This window comes from Clinocottus analis, unplaced genomic scaffold (genome assembly GCF_023055335.1).
Source record: "Clinocottus analis isolate CAN_PGR_092001 unplaced genomic scaffold, fCliAna1.0.p SCAF_12, whole genome shotgun sequence".
Classification (NCBI taxonomy): Eukaryota; Metazoa; Chordata; class Actinopteri; order Perciformes; family Cottidae; genus Clinocottus; species Clinocottus analis.
The window spans coordinates 1,011,165-1,031,395 of record NW_027175843.1 but is presented as its reverse complement, the minus strand read 5'-3'; the positions used below and the strand labels follow the sequence as shown (position 1 = coordinate 1,031,395).

Sequence of the window (20,231 nt, the reverse complement as noted above, 5' to 3'; positions counted from 1 at the left end):
AGTAACTGCCTCAGACGGAAAGCTAATGCTTTGTGATTTAGAGACCGTGTTCGCTGCAGGCACAAAAGGACACAGGATGAAGCAATGTTGTGTGTATTTGAAGGCATCCTTGTTCATAAAATGATGACTAATAATGATGCAGAAGTCATAAGATCAAGCAGTGTGCGCCTGTATCTGCAAAATGTCACACTTTCAGAGCTTCACTGCATGGCCACAGCCTTTGTTTGTTGAGCAATTCAATATTTTAAAAATGTTATAAAAGTAAAAGAGCATCACTGTGATGCTGAGCCACACAGGCTGGAAGAAGCTGGGACTTTAAAATTCAAACTCCTGAATCAAACCCAAGAGATTTCATTTACGAAGAAGTTCATGACCTCCTCAACTTCATTATTCAATAAATAACACAATCCCACATTGAAAACAAGGACACAGATATGTGTTTGCATAAAAGGAACTTTAAATGTCAGCAACTAGACTCACTCAACATTTTATTTCTTTCATTTTTGTTCCTTTTTTTTTCTTTCTAAAAACAGATAATCCATCAAATATTGCACAGTAAAAACATGTAAAAGTGAAAACACAAGAAATTTAAAAAAATAATATTAATTAAAACCTTCATTAGAAAAGATGCAGACACGTTTCCTGCTTCATAGAAAGTGAAACATGACCGACTGGTCTCTTTTGTTGTGCATCAGTCTGCTGGGTAACGGTTTCTTCCCAAAAAATGTGAAAAAAGCTGCTTTGTACGAGAGTCCTGTGTCTGTCGACACGGGGCATTTGGCAAATGATTTCAGACTTTGAATCCAAAGACTCTTCAGTTTAATCCAACGAGGAGGAAGAAGCTGCAGGTAGTTCATCAGTGACACGTTCAAAGAGTGCTCCTTCAGAAGGCTTCGCACACAGTGAGCGCTGCAGCATCCTGTGAGGATCGTCAGGCTCCAACCAGCTCAGCAGGTCCTGTCGGCTGCATAGATCCAGAGTTATATCTCTTCAGATTGAGGCAGATTATTGTAAATCCTCTCCTTGTTAGTTAAGTTTGGCACTAATGCGTATCCACTGAAGAGCCTGTCTGGTGTACTGGACAGCATGAGCGATGCTACTGTGAAGAGTCAATGGCCCAGACAAAGTATTCAAGTAGTTGAAGAACTCTGTAATGACACAAAAAGAAGAAAGAAGACATTGATATCAAAATCCCGACTATCACAGGTGTTCACAACCGTCCATTTTATACACGTGTGGCTTATTTTCATGCAAGTCTGTGCAGCTCCAGAGGAGCTTCTGTACCTTTGTTCTCCTTCGTGAGGTTGTCTGCCACCTCCCAGTACTCGTAGCTGTACAGCACACTGTTGGTAATGTTCAGGTGGTTTGCTGCCATCTGGTGGATCCGTTGGGGAATGCTTATGAGGGAGGGGAAGGCGCTGGCCCCGTGTGAACCCCGTCCAAGGTGTTTGGCATTGGGGGAGAGCGAAGAAGGGGGTCCTTCTGTGCCCCTGGTGGTGGAAATACATGTACAACAGCGTGGTGGTGATCAATGAGCATTTTGGTGTCTGGGAACGAAAGCAAATGAATCAAACAGAGACCATGTAATCTAGTAATTATCCACCTACTTCCCAGAGTCACTCCAGCAGGGCGGTGTCGAAGGCACTTTGGGAGAACTCTGTAACGACACCAATAATTAGCCACCCGAACCCAGATGTTTACCTTCTACCAGAAATCTCTCCGTGTAAAAGTCTGGATGTACCTGGAACATTTGACCTGTTTTGAGATATACCTTAAAGTAGTCCAGCAGAACTTTGGAATACTTGAACGCGTGGTCCTTCTTTAAGCGAAACATTTGCCAGTAAAGGAGGGCGAGGCATCGAAAACTGCGGACGACACAGAGTCACAAATCAGACGGGGAGGTCCTTCAATGTGATGATGGATGTGGCGCAAAAACAGAGGGAACGACACACGCACCAAAGAACCGCCAGCTGTTTGTCTTCCTGTCTCGCTCCAGGGCCGGAGTGGCTCTTCAGCTTCATCGCGTACCTTTTAGAAAACAGGGCTGTTATCGATGGAGCTGCAGCTCAGGTATGTGCATGGATGAGAGTGTATGTGTGTGTTTCTCAAATGGAAAATGACTTGTATCTGCATGAATTCACCTGATGAGCTCCACCGTCTCTGAGTACATGGTGTAAGGAGACTTGGCTTCCAGCGGCCCTTCCTCCATCGCTTTCCCACATTCCATGAAAGAGAGGGCGGCGTCGACGTAGTTCACAGCCTTCCCCAGCTTATCCACCTGAATATAAGACATCCAGCATCAGGTCAGGATGGGAGAAAGTATGAAAGGAGTCGTTTCAGAGCCTCTAGTGTCTAAAATAAGCAGGAATTAGCTACTTTTTGTAGGAGAATGATTCATCCATGAGGTGTTTAGCGTAACAACTCTCAGCTAGCTTAGCTTAAAGGTGTCTCTCTCAACAAATGTGGGGTCTGTGAGGTCACAAAATATCTTTAAAGCTCCAACACGCTGTTGGATGATGGCTAGAGAAAAGATGTGGCTGGCTTGCTGGCGAGAAAGATATTGTCGATGAGACATTAGTTAGTTAGTCGTTTCCCTCCCAGACTCTGTGTGAAGCTAAACACGTCCCGGATCAATCTCTTTATGACTTGAATATGTTCTGATTCGACATCTCTCGCCCTGTAAATACACCACACCGCTCAAGAATCATAGATGTTATCATTCATTCTATTTTACACCAACATTACTGCCATTTACCATAAAAATATATACAATCTCCATTATAAAATATATACATATTCTTGTCTCAAGACTAATGCAGCATCTTCCCTGCTGGTCTACCTTAACACTTTTTTTTGTTTTTACATTTTAAAGGCATAAGTTACCTTATTAAATACCTCTCTGACTTGCTAAGCAAAGATGAACCTATAAAAACTGATAAGTCATTTGACACAGGCCTCCTGGTTGCATTTAAATACACTGTGTATAGTATACATAATACATACAGTATATGGTTTCTTTATGTTTCTCTGTGAGGTTCTTTGTACACATTGTGTACATAAAGCTGTTTACTTCACATTTTACTCCAAGTCAGAAAGAAAATGGTTCTACTTTCTTCAAGAGTATTTCTTCAATTTTCATGGATTTAAATGCATCAGGATCACTGTACCTGCAGCCAGAGCAGCAGCTATCCTTCCTTCTACAATCATTGTACAACATCCCAGTTTTGCTTCACTGCCTGCAACTTACATTCAGACTGAGATCAACGACTCACCATCGCGTCTGCGCGGTGCTTCATCCTTTTAGCTTCGTGCAGGTAGTACTCAGCATGGTGCGGACTAAGATGCACAGAAACACAGAAACAATAAGTGTCTTTGTCACCAGCAACACAACACACAGGCGTCTAGGTCGGTCCGTATGCGACAAACATGGAACAGAGCGGCTCACGTCTCGGTGTTGGGCGCGGCCCCCCTGAGTCCTGCCGGGCCCCAGGACTCGGACGCCGGTTGCGGCTCTCTTGACACTTTTAAACATTCCACCTCCATCTTGGGCTGTGGAGCGGACAGGTGAAGAGCGAGAGGTGAAATAAACCAAAAAAGGCTGCGAGGAGTAAAGTTGTGATGATCCAAACAAGAACTTCTCTGTTAAACCTTTAAAGCAGAATCTCTCGTCTTGTCTCTGTTCTTGTGGACGTGGTGCTGCTCGGACGTCTTGGTCTTGGGGGGAGGCTTGGTGGACTCTGGGCTGTCGGACAGAGGAGACAGCGGAGACAACGGCCTCTTGCTGTCCAAGTACTCCTCCAAGTACCTGCAAGTACACACACCCACACACACATACTGTATCTGTGCAACCGGTAAGATCGCGCCTGTGAGACTAAGTGCTGTGTCGGGTGTTTTTTTTACCCGTTGTGCATGGTCTCCGTCACAAAGTTGCGCTCGGCTGTGTGAGATACAGCCTCCGCGTGGCCTGAGAGCTCATTTGCATGAGGAATACTCCGCTTGCTTTCTCTGTGTGACACACCATTCTCCAACTGGTCACACACAAACACACACACATGCTTTGAAGAACAAGCCTGCATCAACGCTTACATATTCAAGCATGGAGGCGCGCACAGACACACATCAAGGCAAAAAAACACACATGCGTCGTCTACCTTGCGTTTCCTTTTGCTGTCTTTCGTCACGGTGTCGGGCACGAACAGGTGTTTCATGGCGTCTCTGTGCTTGTCTCTGGTTGATGAAGGGGAGGAAGAGGAGGACGGTTTTTTAGTAGTTCTGTCCGGGACCCTTCTGAGAAGACAGAGGTCGATCTGCACCACCAGATTCCTGAGCCCTCGCTGGGATGGCGCTGTGGTTTGTTCGCCTCGCCCGAATGGCACCAGGGTGTAGAGCTTCTGTTTGCCCTCGCTCTGCTGCTCCTCGCTCGGGTGACCCGAGGCGGGTCCTCTGGGGTGCGCGACCTTCGGCCCGTTGCCGTCGGGCCCGCCCGGACCTCGCCGCCCTCTCTCGGGGACTCTCTTGTAGGATGTGGAGTCCGCCGGTACTTTGGTGACCGGAGCCCGATATTCAGAATCGAAATCCGAGTTCGGAGACGAGGAGACGGAGGGCGAGGACGACGGCCTGCGAGGAGTTGGGGAACGTGACAGAGGAGGCGATGGGACTTGCGGTAACTCTCTCTCCTCCTCACTCCTCCCTCCCTTCTTTGTCCTCCCCCGACGGTGCGAGTCGTCTTCAAGGCGGTGTCGCTCAGTGTTGGCCGGCGGTCCTTGTTTGACCTGCGCTGTTTGCCATTCGCGTCTACGTTGCTGGTCCCTCCCTCTCCTGGTTTCCCCTCTCGCTGTCTCCTCTCTCCTGCTCTGCCTCTCTATCACGCCCTCCTCTTCCTCCTCCTCCTCTTCTTCTGCCGAACTGTGGATCCAGGGTCGTCTATGGAGCTGCTCCTCCGCCAGCCTCCTGTCTTCCTTTCGCTCCGGTTTCCCTTGTTGTTGTTGCTTCCGAGATCTGTCCTCTTTCCTCTCGTGCTCTCTCCCCTCGGCTCGGGTCGGATGATCTCCTCTGAGGTCTACTTCCTGTCTCTTGGACTGGGGCTTCTTCCGTGTCGTTGTGGTATGATTAACATGCACTGGAGTCGGGGCCGCAGCCTCCGAAGACTTGGCCCGAGGTTTAAGGCTATTGTTTGATCTGGAGCTCAACCCAGTGTTATGATGATGTGCAGCTTTGGGGGCAGATTGGGACTGAGAACTATGACCAGAGTTGGTTTCACGACTACTGAGAACTAAGTGCTTTGATGTTTTTGGGCTATGTTGTGCGCTCGACTGAAATGAAGGCTTGGCCTTGTGGTTGGAGTTGTGGTTGGATCTGCTACTCTGGATTCGCTCAAAATGTGAAGTGTGTTTGGGAGCCTGAGAGAGCTGTTTAGAACCGGGATGAGAGTTAGACGTGGGTCTAGATTTATGGCCGTGAGTCTGGTTAGAGTTTAAAACAGGAGAGGTCTTGGGTTTGCTCTGGTCCCGGTCCTGTGCGGGTCGAGTCCTGGGCCGGTGCTGGTGTGTTTGCAGAAGATGAGCGCTGTTCGTGGGCTTGCTCTTGGGATCGGTATTAGGCAACGGGGTAACCCATGACCCACTCTTGGTCCTGTGGGGATTGGTCGTGAGGCTCGGTTGTGTTCTCAGAACCTCGGGGCCGTGCCGAACCCTGGGAGCAGCAGGCGGGCCCGGACTGGGGCTCCTCGGAGGGTGTCTGAGGATAGGGCTGGGGCTACGACTGGCTTTCGGGCTCCCGCACGGACTGGGGCAAACGCTCGGAACCGGACTGGGTACCGGGCTGCGCCCGGGGCTCGGGCTGGGACTCGGGCACGTGCTGGGGAACGGGCTCGGGCTCGGGCAGAAGCTGTAGCCGGGGCTCGGCAGGTGGCCGGCGCGCCGGTGGCTGAAGTTGAACTGCGGGCTGGGAATCGGGCTCTGGCTCGGGCTGTATTCCTGACTGCTGTCCCAGGACCGGGCCGGAGACGGGGCTCGCTGGGCGCGGGGAGAGGCGGGACGTCCCGAGACGCTCTGGGAGGGCACTCGGTCACTGCTGGAAGATTTTCTCCGGGACTTTTTCAGCCATTTATCCAACTGCCACTGGGCCGCGGAGGGGTGATCGGTCTTCAGAAAGCACAGAAGAAGAGAGGAAACAATATCAACCATGAAGCTACTTAAACTTAAAATGAATCTTTGCTAAGGAAGTGAAGCTGAACGCACACCTTCAATGTCTTGGAGACAGGTGCGCAGTTGAGTCTCACTTCCAAACAGCCCAGATCGTATAAACACTACTCTGACTACATTTGGTTTCTAGTATCGGGACGACTCTATTCTCACATATGAAAGGTGAATATTTGAAAGTAACTTAACAAGAAGGACTCTAAATGTATGCAGGGAACATACAGTATGCATCATAATCTAATTTAAAGTTGAAACACCTCGATGAGGAGTAACTAAGTAGTGAACTAGCAGAAAAAGGAAATACTCAAAGTGAAGTACAAGTATGTCAAAATGGTGCTTACGTACAGGGAACGAGGACATGCACTTTGTTACATTCCTCTACCGTACACATGTCATTAGATACGTTAGTTCAGAGATAACAAGGCACACGCAGAGCCCTTTCACCATGCGAGGAATGACAAACATCATAAACCACAAAACAACCATTTCAAATGCACAGAACAAATCTCTGACCCGGCTGCTGCTAAAACAATTCAAACATGTAAAAAAACGCGACTCTGGATTATGACTCATGTCTAAAAAGTGTGGGTTCACTAAAAATTCCAACTGACATTTTACCCTCACCGTCTCACCGTCCACATATGTGCTTACAGTAGCTCAACCCCCCATCCAATTATGCCAAATGAATCACCTCATGTTTACTTAACAACTGGCAACTAAAAAGAAGACAAACACACGAAAACGCAGAAATTCCTACTTAAAAAAACAAAGAAAAAAAAAACAACAACCCAAAAGAGGATACTCACGGCTGGAGAGCAAACTTCTTTCTCTCGCTCACGTTCCCGTTTCTCTCTCTCGCCGCTGACCAGGAACTAAATTAAAGCTCTACTCCTCAAGTCAAACACTGCCCCCCCTCCTCCTCCACACATCTCTCGCCCTCTTTCCAAAGAAGACACTGCATCTCTTGTACCGTCTCGACGGCTCTCCCTCCTTCTCTTCTGGCCCTCCCTCTTTCTCTCACTACCTGGAACTCTGGATTCGCTGCTTCCAGAACTCCAACCCCCATCTCTCTTCCTCGGGAGACATTTAAACAGTCCACGTAAATGAAAAACACATGGTGTGCACCCGCCACCCCGCCCTCCCGCCCCCAAACACTCCCTCCCTCCTTCTCTATAGGGGCCCGACGTAGTGCATGTTTAGTAATGTAGTCCTCTGTGCTGTACAGGGTTTCCATTCATAAAAGAGGAGCAGGTTTCCCCTCCAGTCCCCACGTTGCACCCGTCTCAACCCCCACAATGCCCCACGCCTCCACAGGGCCATCACACCTACCAGCGCTAAGTCACCCGTGCAATGCTTATCAAAGAAAATGATGAATCTGCATCCTTTGTGTGCAGGGTTGTCTGCAAAGCAAAGGAAACTCTAATTGTAGATGTGAACATGAGATCGAGTCCTGATGACTTCCAGCTCCCCGGGGCTTTCCTCTTTAAGACTGGGGCCGTTGACATGACACCCAGCCACTAATTCCCAAAGCTAGCTCTGCCCCTCCTCCTCCTCTTCCTCTTCAACTCACAGTCATTCCTCATTCCTCTGTCCCTCTCCATACCTTCCATCAACCGCCTCGAGGCCACCACTCCCTGCAGAGAATTCACCCGAGGACACACAACCAGAGGAGGAGACGTACAGTCGGATGGTGGGAGAAGATCGAGAGCAGAGGAAGAGGAGGCATTGGTACCTTCTTGCTGTTACACAGCAGATGCGGGTCGTTGGCGGGCGACGCAGGGTCAGGGTGAGCGTCAGGGTGAGCGTCAGGGTGAGCGTCAGGGCGAGCGTCTGGGCTCCGGCTGGAGCTCCGGGAGTAAAGACTGCTGCTGCACGACTCCACCGAGGAGTTTGAGCCCGAAGAGTCCGAGCTGGAATGTCTCACTCGCCTGCCATGTGTGAGCGCTCGCTGTGCTGACAGGCTGTCAGTCCACACACACACACAAACATCAGAGCGGGGTCAGCGTACACACACACACACACACACACACATGGGCAGACACACACACACACAAACAGACAGATACTGTTGTCAATCACACAATTTAACTTGCATTTACAGACAAACACACACTATTGCCACATGATATTTGTAATTGAGTACCTGTTTCCGTTCCAGGGAGCCGACCCATGAGTTGCCTTCAGGGACACAGACAAAAAAAAAGAGAGAAACTTTTCATCAGCGGCGTAGTGAACACACTCCTCTGCTGTGTTTAAGTCTCATCATCCTTACGAGCAGGTACAGAAGCAGCTGTTAAGCGAGTGGCAGTGGAGCTGTGTGAGTGTGTGAGGGCTCACGATGAAACACTACCTGAAAAACAGCTCAGGTCCAACTAATTACTTAAATAGTGACAGTCATCATGTCTCTGCCGTGCAGACATGTGGCCCATCCCACATGGGACGAGAAGACACTGCTGTCTTACAGAACAAGTAAATCCAGTAATGCATACACAACAGCAACACTACATCAATTACATAGACAGCTATTATTCTTTACACTTTCCAACCTGCCACGCGCTTTTAGTTTATATAGATCTTTAAGCTTTCTCTTGTTGCCTAATTGAAATGGTTCATACACGAACAGCCAACTCAGACCTTGATGCTCCACATTTGTAAAATCTACTCTATCTACTTATGAAACATTAACAACATGCAGATATAGAGATAGTGTGTTCAAAGCCCCCTGAGAGTCACATACCCTTTGAGCGTCCTCATCGTCACTGCTCAGCTTCAGGTCGTCAGCGAGCATGCTGCGAGCAAAGAGAAACAGAAACATGACGCAATAGTGTTCATTTAACCGCTGGTGGTCCAACCTTTTCTACTCCAGTACCGACTCTGAGCCCACCTCCACTACCAGCGCTCAAATTTTACAAATTTCTGGGATCACTTTCATGCACAGTAACACACCACAAGGACATTGACGAAGAACCTGCTCATGTGGACCGGTCCCATCATGGCTGATACCAGAGACAGTTAACTGAAGGACAGTTTTGGCGCTGATACATCCATAGATTACAACACTTTGGAGGATGACAACATGTGTGATTGTCATGGTGAAAAGGTTGCGGACACAATTAGGAAAACAGGTTTGTGTCCTCTAAGCAGGGCGGGGCTGAGCGCTGAGACAGCTCAGGTACAGGTACACAGCTTGTGTTTGTGTTCATGATCTGGAGGCCTGCTCTGTCGGGCTCACCCTGAGCTGACCCTGAGCTGACCCTGAGCTCGCCCTGCGCTCACCCTGAGCTCACCCGTAGGTGCAAGGTCCCAGTGAGGTGAGGCTGAGAGAGGAACAGGCCGTTCATTGGAGTGGAGGGAGAGAGATGTTGGCGTCTTGCTGTGAAGCTGCAGCTTTTCTTCTGTAATGTTGTTCTTTTCCTTCAGTTCAGTGTTTAACCATCAGGCTGGTGAACAGCTGCAGCTCTTGTTGTAGCAACGCATCGTGTATAAAGATGCAATGAGCAATACTGTTATATCTTCTATATTGTGTGCCGTTTATTGTAATTTTGTCTTACGAGGACCGAGCAAAATAAGCTTTTCATTGTATAGAATAACTGTCTGTTATCTTTTAAATGTCCAGGTTCCATTTTTGGCCTTTGTTTCAGTAAACCTTTTGTTTCAGGGTCAGGTGAAGCTTTCAATAGAGGGATGTATTGGTATATATAATATAATATTAATTAAAAAAGCATGTTTCTTCTGTGTATAACTAACTAAAAATAAGTAGCGTTATCTACATATCTACATACAAAGCGAGTCCTCGGCATGTTTCTATCGTAACCGACCACTGGCTCTGGATCCGTTTGCATTTCCTCGTCAGCCACCGTAGTTTCCTCCTCGCTTGACACACGGAAGAGCTTTCAGTTGGCTTACAACTCTGAACATGTGTTTCACAGTAAAAAGAGGATGTAAAGCCAAAACAACCAGGAGCACGTCGGCCTCAACTGAAAGCCTTCAGGAATGTCGGGTGACCTTTGACCTGACCTTTGTTACGTCGCCTGAAACGCTGTGTTGACTGATTCTATGCGTCTATCTCCCGTCACTCTCTTTAATGCTTTTGGCCTGCAGCTGTACAAACACTGATGTTCATGAATTCTACCTAATTTTACAACAGCTGCTGAGAAGAATACATCAATTATATGTGTGTGATGTCTCATATTGTTTGTGTTTGATGACCTACAGTGGATCATATTTCCTCATTACCCACTTACGATTTGTGAGGTGCCACGCGAGGGCGACGGGTCACTCGCAGCTGAACATCCCCCCGACCTCAAGAGAGAGAGAGGATGGATGTTTAAAACCAGGCAACAAATCATATGTCACTAACTGTAAAGTGTTGCACACACTGGAACGCTTACTTTCTCTTTGCGTTGCGCTCGGTTGCTTTGCGTCCTTGGAGAGAAAGAGAACAAGAGATTGTGAGCAGGATTTTGTATTTACATCAGATTTATCTCTGCAGGGCAGTAAATGTTATTAGACTGAATCATGAAGAGATATCGTCCTCTTTGCCCCACACATTCTTCTTCAAACCCCGGCGCCTACATTACCCAAAATGGAGCTTGATTGACAGCTTGCTTGGTGTGATATACGGGTATCACAGTCTTGAGCTGCTCGCCTGCAGCAGAGCTGAGGAGAAACCTCCAGAGGACTTCTCACTTCTTTGTGACTCCACACCTCCAGATTTTTTATCCGTTTTCAGACATGAAGTCTTCAGACCAAACCGAGTCTGATGAACTGCCTCGAGTGACATCATTTGAGGCAGTTTCAGGCCTTCATCCAGTTCTCACATGCGCAGTAAAACTCAGACTTTAACCCCAGAACGCCGACGTCGGGAGATTTTCACCCGAGAGATTGTTGTTATGTTATTGTCATTGTGTTGCTTTTGTCCGAGTTGTGTGGGTCTTTGTGTAGCTTCACTGCTCACTGACGTTATACAAGGTGGGCGTGTCTTAATGAAAGTGGGCGTGTCTTATTGAAGGTGGGCGTGTCTTCTTGCTCCAATCACTGTTTTTTTCTACAGGTATGTAGACGTTAGTGATAATGTGACTATTTTTTCAGGCTGGGTTTAACATTAAAGGAGACTTTTCCTTCACATAACAAGACTCACATGTCCCAGGAACACGTGGACCAAATAACACGTTCATAGCTCCTTTATTTATATTTTTATTTATTGACAATTCGCTAATTTTTCACTGGATTTTTTCAGAGTCTTTCGTGATGCCTGTTTTTAATTTCATGAGAAGTTCTGCAGGGTAAAATAAAAGAAGAGTACTTCAACTCGCCTTGTATTGTTGTATTTGAATATATTTCAATGAGAAGTATATTTTATCAGGTACATTTAGTGTTCTCGGGTTAATATGCAAAGTCTGTCATGTTCCCCTGTAATTATTAAAGATAACCACACACACATGAACACAACTCACACACAACGTGGCGCTGTAGAGGATCCGCTGGGCCGGCTCGCCCCCGAAGGCCTGCTGGGTCATGTCCTGTGAGGCAGGAGAGGTTCAGAGGTGAGTGACGTTCTTCACAACTTCATTAATCCTTCAGTCAAACCTTTTTTTTTTAAATTTTCTTTCCTTCTTTCCAGCTTATCTTCTCCCCCTTTTAGATTTACACACACGCAGTTCAAAGAGCCTCATTTTACAGCTGACTCGCTATCAGCCCGGTTCCTCCCCACCAGGGGGAGCGTGACACGACATAAATAAGGGTTAGTGCGTGTGTGTGTGTGTGTGTGTGTGTGTGTGTGTGTGTGTGTGTGTGTGTGTGTGTGTGTGTGTGTGTGTGTGAGCACTTTGCAGCTGTGTCAAGATTTCTGTGCGATCATTTAGTTATTTCATTAATCTCCAACTGAATCTGTTTGAAGGTATTTGAAGGTATTTGAAGTATGCTATATTTTTACTCTCTTTTCTCTTTTGGAAAGTGTTTCTGTGTCACAGGAGTAAATATTCAGAGCTCTTTTGAGTTAAACAAAACAATATTAACTAAAACATGATTAATTACAAACCGCCCAGTATTTTCTGTTTAACATTCGTGTGACTCACCGCTCAGTGATGTCACCGCTCACCCTGAGGGAAGGCTTAAGGGATAATTGCGTGTGATTGTACACCTGGCCTATCGTGACGATTCATCCTGTTTTCTTATTGTTTCCCGTGCGCGGTACTGAAGAGGAGCTCGGCCACACGGAGAGAGCGCTGCCTCCACAGAGCATCTCTGCTCTGATTATAATCTCTGTTGATTGGATTGCCCGCAGTCCCACTCAGACAAACCAGACCTCGTGATGCTGACAAAATGGCCTGATTTGGGTAAATGTTAGCGTGACCGCGGTCCTCCGCTGTGTGCTGATGTGGAGGCGCGGGGGTTCAGCGTGTAATGCACACGTGTGCTTGTGTGTGTGTGACGGTCACCGGGGCGAAGGACGACGGTGAAAAACAGCGAGCTGGATCTTAAAAAGGTCACGTTTCATCAGCGTGGATGTCATGGGGCGCTGTGGAGGTCGTAAAGGACTAGTTCCACGTTTTGGAGCGTACACAACCACGCTCATGTCTGTTTGCTGAACATGAAGCATCCGTCAGCGAAGAAGAAGTCTGGCACACGACCCCCACGGCCATGTCGCTGAATACAACATGATCATCGTGAGTTTAGTGGCAAGTTAGCCCAGTTGGCAGGTCGCGGTACCTTCAGAGAGAGCTAAGATAGCTGTTTCTCCTGTTTCAAGTTTTGTATGCTAAGTGTTTTATGCTAAGCTAACCAGCTGCTGGCTATAGCTCATTAAACTCTCGGCGTGAAAGCAAATAATCACAAAATTGCAAATAATGTCTTTACCTCCGTTCTACCAGAAGGAAAGATCCCAGTTTGAGTCTGTCAAATGCAAAGATGCTGCTTAGATGATACATCTTTTATGAACCTGGCAGGTGAGTCTGCTTTTCTTCCTCCTCCTCCTCCTCCTCCTCCTCGCTCCTGTCATCCTCTAAACCCCCGGAGGGAAAGTGTTTCCTCTCCCCGCTCGTCCTTTCACTTGGTTATCTCTCCTGCAGTCACCAAGGACACAGCAGCCGCTCTCACCTCCTTCCCTCCTTCAACAACAACAAGGTCTCCCAGGTGGAGCATCATGTGTTGCTATCTTCCTTCTCCACCGCATGTTCCCTATCTCTAATCTCCTCCTCCGCTCCCTCTATCTGCTGACAGGACCCAGCGCACATGACACTTCCTCTGCATGTTACCACCTCCCCCATATCAGGGTAAACAGGTAGAAACCTCATGGCCACCTCCATACATCCAGAAAAAACATGATTCATTTATTCATAGTATCTGAAACTATTATTAGATAATTAATCATTGGTTCATCAATCATTGGTTCCTGATCTCGAATGTGAGGGTTTACTGTGTTTTTCTTTTTTTTATGGCGTTGTAAACAAGATGCGTTCACTGAGTCCAGCATCTCACTTTGACAACTTGCAGCTTTTTTTGTGTTTTAATTCATTTAAAACTGAAGATCAAGACATTTTTCCCAATGTTGTCTCATATCAGAGCAAAACGGATCAAACTATAATAAAATATAATCACGTGCAAATTCCATAGAAAAATCACCCACAATATGACTTAAAACATCTAATGAGGGATGAACCTGAGTTATTGCACATGTTTACAGTCAGTTACTAATACTGTTGTGACTATTTCTTTTAAGAAATGAAAAAAAAGGTCAGGATTTACCTCCAGAATGTGTTTGGCACAGCTGCTGTGTTGACTTCTTGTTACCTGTTTGCAAACGGAGGAAAAGATGTGAACGAGGAGAAACACAGGAAGTTAAGATCAGAGGGAGTTTGATGACTCGTCAGAACAACAGGCACCAGTCTAGGAACGAGACGAGCACACACACACACACACACACACACACACACACACACACACACACACACACACACACACACACACACACACACACACACACACACGTATTGGAGCGTCTAAATTAGGGCGTCTCATCTAAACTCTTCCGCAAGTTCAACAGCAAACATATCTGTGCACATAGAGACACGCGGCTCAGAGCCTCATTCATCTTTCACACGGTGTAGCTCAAGATGTGAACTCTCAGTCTCTCTCACAAAGAACACACACACACACACACACACACACACACACACACACACACAGACACACACACACAGGCAGACACACACACACTTTCCACACTGTGCTTCCCGCCTTTTTGCTTCAACTTTCGCAACTCAATGTCGCACTTTACTGTAAATCACACACACACACACTCTCACACACACTCTTTCTCTCTCTCTCTCTCACACACACACACACACACACACACACACACACACACACACACACACACACACACACACACACACACACATTGATTGTGAGAGTTGAGATGGCGTTGTTGATGACTCATATCTTAGAAATCACAGCTGCAGATCATCAGACGGATGCTGTTTCTGTGGAAAGCAACTTTCTGGTTCCACCGGCGTGCGGCAACCCCGCTCTCCCTCCTCCACCTCTCTCCCTCCTCCACCTCTCTCCCTCCTCCACCTCTCTCTCTCCTCCACCTCTCTCTCTCCTCCACCTCTCTCCCTCCTCCACCTCTCTCTCTCCTCCACCTCTCTCTCTCTCCTCCACCTCTCTCCCTCCTCCACCTCTCTCCCTCCTCCACCTCTCTCTCTCTCCCTCCACCTCTCTCCCTCCTCCACCTCTCTCTCTCCTCCACCTCTCTCTCTCCTCCACCTCTCTCCCTCCTCCACCTCTCTCTCTCCTCCACCTCTCTCTCTCCTCCACCTCTCTCTCTCCTCCACCTCTCTCCCTCCTCCACCTCTCTCCCTCCTCCACCTCCCAGAATGCACCTTGTTGGCATGAAAGCATGGCCCATGCTGCTGAAGCATTAAGCAGCAGTACTCTACATTACTGTGTAACTGTGGATGCTGTTTTCCTTTTTGTGTGTTTCACAGGTTTTGTGTGAAAAACGTTTTTTATTTGTACCAAAAAAATATTGCTTCCTTCAGTTCCTCATTCATAATCCTCATCGCACTCATGATGTTTCTTCTTTGGTTTGACTTTGTCCTCGTCCTGAGTGTCTGTGGACCTCATCTCCTGAACACTAACATTTATCTTTACTATCTCAAACATTTCATTGACACGTCATATCCCATTTCATTTGGGTGATTTGCTTTTCTCTGATGCCTCACTCTGTCTTCTGTGCCATCTGTGCAGCATAAGTATGCACAGCAGAAAATATGTGTGTGTGTGTGTGTGTGTGTAGTGCAGCGTGCATGTGTGAGTGTGTGAAACTGCCTCTTCTTGCATGCATGACTCACTAAGGTCAATGCCTCAGTGGCTGGACTCTCAGGCCTGCGGATGTAAAACAGTGTGTGTGTGAAAACGGTCTCATTGCAGCCACAAGGCAGTAACGTGGCTGCGAGCGCTAAATGAAAACCATAAACACAGACAGACAGTATTTTAGCTCCCTGTGGCGTTGCACAAGAAACAGCCAGGCCTGCTTCCTCCGTTTGCACTCACGCGTCCATTAGGATGGATACTATCAGGAGCAATATGTTCCACATGTCCATGTACCAGCAGCAGCTCGGGCTGCAGCTCTGGTGCAATACCCCGATGAGTAAACTCCCTCAGGGCCAAACAAACCACAAGCCATCATAACAAGCATCACGCAAGCCAACCAGAGTGCACCACCTGTTACATTCTCAAAGTATCAGCAATTACTGAAGTTATTTCCAGCTATTTCCAGCTTCTATTCACCACTTCCATCTGCGTGTGGAGTGCCTTTAAGTGAAATCTCAAACAATTTGCATCTGTAAACTGAATCTTTATGAAGATGGGAGCACAAATTGCACGACTCTGCCGGGATTACCTTCTTGTTTTATCCCAGTAGTCTGTATTCTTTACCAATAACCTGCAGGTCCTCTGCATGCACTTTAAACATGCACTGATCCTGTGCAGGAACAATATTAAAGGAGTCCCCTCAAGCATCACATCGGCTGTAATCCTCAGTCCGTGCTCCCTCTCACCTGAGAATACGCGCATCTGAGTAGAAACCGGCCGATGGAAAGTTTCCCTTTGCCAGCGAGGGCAGTCGGCATGGTGCCTGCTGGTCAGCGCGCGGCTCCGGGGTCCATGCCAGAGAGGACTCGCGTGATGAAGAGCTGCAGGATGCGGCGCCACCGGCTCCTCGCTGCCGGAGAGAGTCTGTCTGGTCCGTGTCACCGGGGGAGACGATGGAGGCGGGCCGGCGCGCGTCAGCGATGACACACAGCAGCTCACGCGGGGACATCACGACGCGGAGCGCGCAGCGGCGGCGCGGATGGTCACCGGGTGAATGAGGAAGAGTGATGAGGAGGAGCAGCTCAACCCACCGGGGGGACGGGAGGGGAGGGGAGGGAGTCTTTACACGGGGAAGCTATGCATTATGGGGCATTAAATCTGCGTTAAAGTGTTTTATTTGTTTGCCACGTGGGGGCTTCAGCCCACATGGACAAATACACACGAGCAAGAACAAAACCATACTTTATGGTTCAAGATATTTGTATTGTCATATGTTCAGTCAACGGGCAGTTACTCTTTAAAATGAAAAACTAACCTTGTTAGGTCCTCCCTTACTTAAAAATTACAGCTTAAGGTAACAATTAGACTACAAATTAGGAATATAAAAGAAGTGCTGAATGCTAATAGTATAAGAAAATATATGAAATAAGCCACATAAATGTGAGAACAGTATTGCACTATGCATCACAAATATTTCAAGTATGGTTGTGGCATGATAGTTTATGGTGTTTTATCAAATGTATCATTAAATGTGATATAATTTATATCAGATTAGTTGGTCAAATGTATATCATACACACTTTTAAAATAAGTAGTTATTAAAAAGCATTCATGATATAGTTTTGATATTCTGATCCTTATGTCTCACTATAACCTGATGGCATGTTGAGTTCTCTCTGGTTCCCAATGAGGTCCAGAAACAGTTTCTCTAAATCTCCATTTATATTGGTTTTACAGAACAAACAGAGTAAGTCGAGCTCGGGTTGATTTTGTTGTTTCAATTAACTTTTTAAGTCGTCCTGCCTCGAGACAACTGAGCCAACACAACCGGCTCAGAGTGGAGTTGGTTTTGTTAACACACGTGTTCCTGTGTGTTGTGTTTGTCGGCTTCACTGTGTCCCTTTCCTCTTAAGTACACAGTACAAGATGTGTGATTCAGTAACGCTATAAATACCCAAACTGTAAACTGTGTAACGGTTCAGAGACTGAGAGCAAACTGCGGGCCAATGACACAATCTCATCATATCCTCTTCCTGCATCTCGGCCTCGTACGCTCGTCTCGTGCATCCATTATTCTGGGTAACACAGTTTGGCCTGTGAAGGGGCTCTGGGTTGCATGGATTGTGCCTTGTCAAGATAACATATGAGCCGTCTCCCTGCTCAGATGGCTCTGGGGGGAGGAGAGGATGCTGCGAGGAGACGGATAGAAAGAGCTTGATACTTCAAAACATCGACTGCATCGCTTTGGCGGAACATTACGTTCCTTACAACCACATATCCTCTACAACACAAACACATCCTCTACAACAGAAACATGTCCTCTACAACAGAAATAGAGGGGCGCGTTGGGTATTTTTTAAAATGTGATCATGTCTGGAATTTGGTCCTCACACCCCTGAAACCATCGGCCCCTCGTTTGCTTATGGCACCTGTCAAAGACTGAGCGCAGGGGAAGTCCCGCTGGATAGATGGAAGTCCAGATGTAGAAACTCAGTGTTCAAGAGACAAACACTCGTTAGGGAGACAAGATGAAGACTTTGTGTTTGTGTTTAGGACACTTTTTATGGGTTTGACATCAGAGGAAGCAGTGCTGCACGCTCACTTAAGAAGGGCAGAACAGTGTTATTGGATCACATTAAACAGCAACATGTTCCTAATAAAGCTCCGTCTGTCTGCTCTGTCCTTTGAACTGATTTTCTCGCGCTTGCTCACAAAACTAGGAAGCAAAGAGCGGGTGAAGCAACAGGGTTTTTTTGTCTTCCTGTGGAACAGAAATGGAGGGGATGAACTGGGGATGGAGGGATGAGAAAAGCCCGGGGCTCCACAGACTCAGCAGCACCCTTGGTTACAGACCCGAAGGCACGGCGGCGTCCCCTCGGCGCCGCCTGTTTGGAACACGGCTGGCCTCGAGAGTCCGCCTTCTTGACAACACACTCGCTCTGCCCGTCTTCCTGCCTCTCTCTCTCTCTCTGGATGGAGGATGGAGATGGGAAGATGTTGGGGGAGAAGCAGTGGGCTCCAGCTGCACGCCGTGTCCCTGCAGCTTGCTGTGGTTACATTCCAGAGTCCTGCAAGTCGACAATCTGGTCACACACAAGGCTACACAAACTCTTATTTATGGCTTTTTAATTGTTGACAACATTACTCATGCTTTACAGATAGGCAGATACAGTCATAGTCCTTTAACAATAACAACTTTGAGGTTACCAGCTTGTGACATTCATAAATACTCGTTGGGTTCTCACTATTAAAGAAGCCACAATATGATATTACAGTTATAATTGTAAATAAAAGTCATTATAAATCATTTTCACACCAAGTATTAAAAGGTTTGTTCAGCAGATGTTCTGCAGGCTTGAAGAGCGTCTTCCTGATGAACTTAAGAGCTAAAAAGACAGAGCGAGCATCCTGCGAGAGGAGAATAAACACTCAAAATGTTTTCTTGTTAATGGCTTGTAAGTTATTTATAAAGCATTAGTCAATAAATACAAACACAATGTCATCAACACAACATAAGTACATCCCTGTATCAGGAAGCAACAGCACCTTCACTGTCCATGGTGGTAAATTCATTAAATGCTTTGTAATTATAACCGGAAACCATATTTAGATCCAAAGTGAGTGTTTGTGGCTCGTCCCACCTCGATATTCAAACTCGGTTTTAATTTCTATCTCAAACTCACATCTGTAAAGTGTAAAGTTATGTGACTGCATGAGATGATCAGTTTGCAGGCAGAGGCCACCCAGAGGTGCCCTCTGACCCTGCAGCACCCTGCAGCACTGGAGGAGAAGAGGATGGGTTCGCAGTGAGCAGAGAGCGCCACCCTGTGGCCAAAGTGAGAAGGTTTGTTCTTCTCCACTGTGTTACTGTGATATGTGCAAACATATTTTAATGTTTCCTTTTGCCTCAGAACAAACACACTGAGAGGTCCGGACCGCCTGCTCTTCATCTTCATCTTCTCACCGCACTGAGAAGCACGAGCTTCATGTGGACCAAACGATACATCACAGAGGTTATTGTTGTCATTACCGCTCAATCTGCAGATTATTTACATGATTCATAATTTAAAAAAGTAGAAATAATGCTGATCACAGTTGCAACGCTAGTTGACTATTTTATATTATCATGTAATATTATCATATAAGACAATAATGGTATAAAGAACATCACTTATTAGCAGTTATTTGCTCATCAAATGAAGTAATGTGCAGCTGTGACCTCACATCAGGTTATAGCATCAGCTGTTACAATATTTAATTATTTTATTTAAAGGATTTACTTGAAGATGTGAAGAATGCTGCATTTATTTTAAGGGCTTAAAATAAACGCAGAAGAGAACATAATTGTAAGTATTTTTCAGATTTATTGTTTGTTTTTTGAAATCTTCTGACTCATCAGAGTTATCAGGTTGTAAAAAACATGAGTAATATATAAATAATGACTCATAGCAGGGATGAGCATCACTGAGGTATCAAGGTTCAGTACTCAAATCCATCCCCCTGATTATTTTGTGTTCGCATTTGTTAAATGATGTTTTTACCCAAATGTAAACACATCATCAACATCCCTGCTCCTCGCTCTCTGCGCTCTGTGAGCGGCCTCCTGTCCAACACCCCGCAGATAACGGCAGATGGTTGTCATAAAGCGGGTAGAAAGAGAGCAGGATATGCAAAGGCGCGCACAGAAAAGCCTATTCATGTCACGCTGAAGTG

At 46.7% G+C, this 20,231-nt stretch overlaps 1 protein-coding gene across 1 annotated transcript; it reads right to left on the bottom strand.

The window, feature by feature from the left end:
• Window positions 1-981: 981 nt before the first annotated feature.
• Window positions 982-16,336, bottom strand: aff3 (AF4/FMR2 family, member 3). The gene is made up of 19 exons (XM_068572917.1): window positions 16,265-16,336; window positions 13,947-13,991; window positions 11,657-11,722; window positions 10,592-10,625; window positions 10,445-10,502; window positions 8,938-8,989; window positions 8,344-8,378; window positions 7,933-8,161; window positions 4,152-6,143; window positions 3,901-4,028; window positions 3,649-3,805; window positions 3,446-3,549; window positions 3,273-3,336; window positions 2,142-2,278; window positions 1,957-2,028; window positions 1,772-1,865; window positions 1,608-1,657; window positions 1,285-1,490; window positions 982-1,148 (listed from the first exon to the last, which is right to left on the bottom strand). Exons 1-19 carry the CDS (start codon window positions 16,334-16,336, stop codon window positions 1,027-1,029), a joined length of 3,717 nt encoding a protein of 1,238 aa, XP_068429018.1. The 3' UTR covers window positions 982-1,026.
• Between the last annotated feature and the right edge of the window lie 3,895 nt (window positions 16,337-20,231).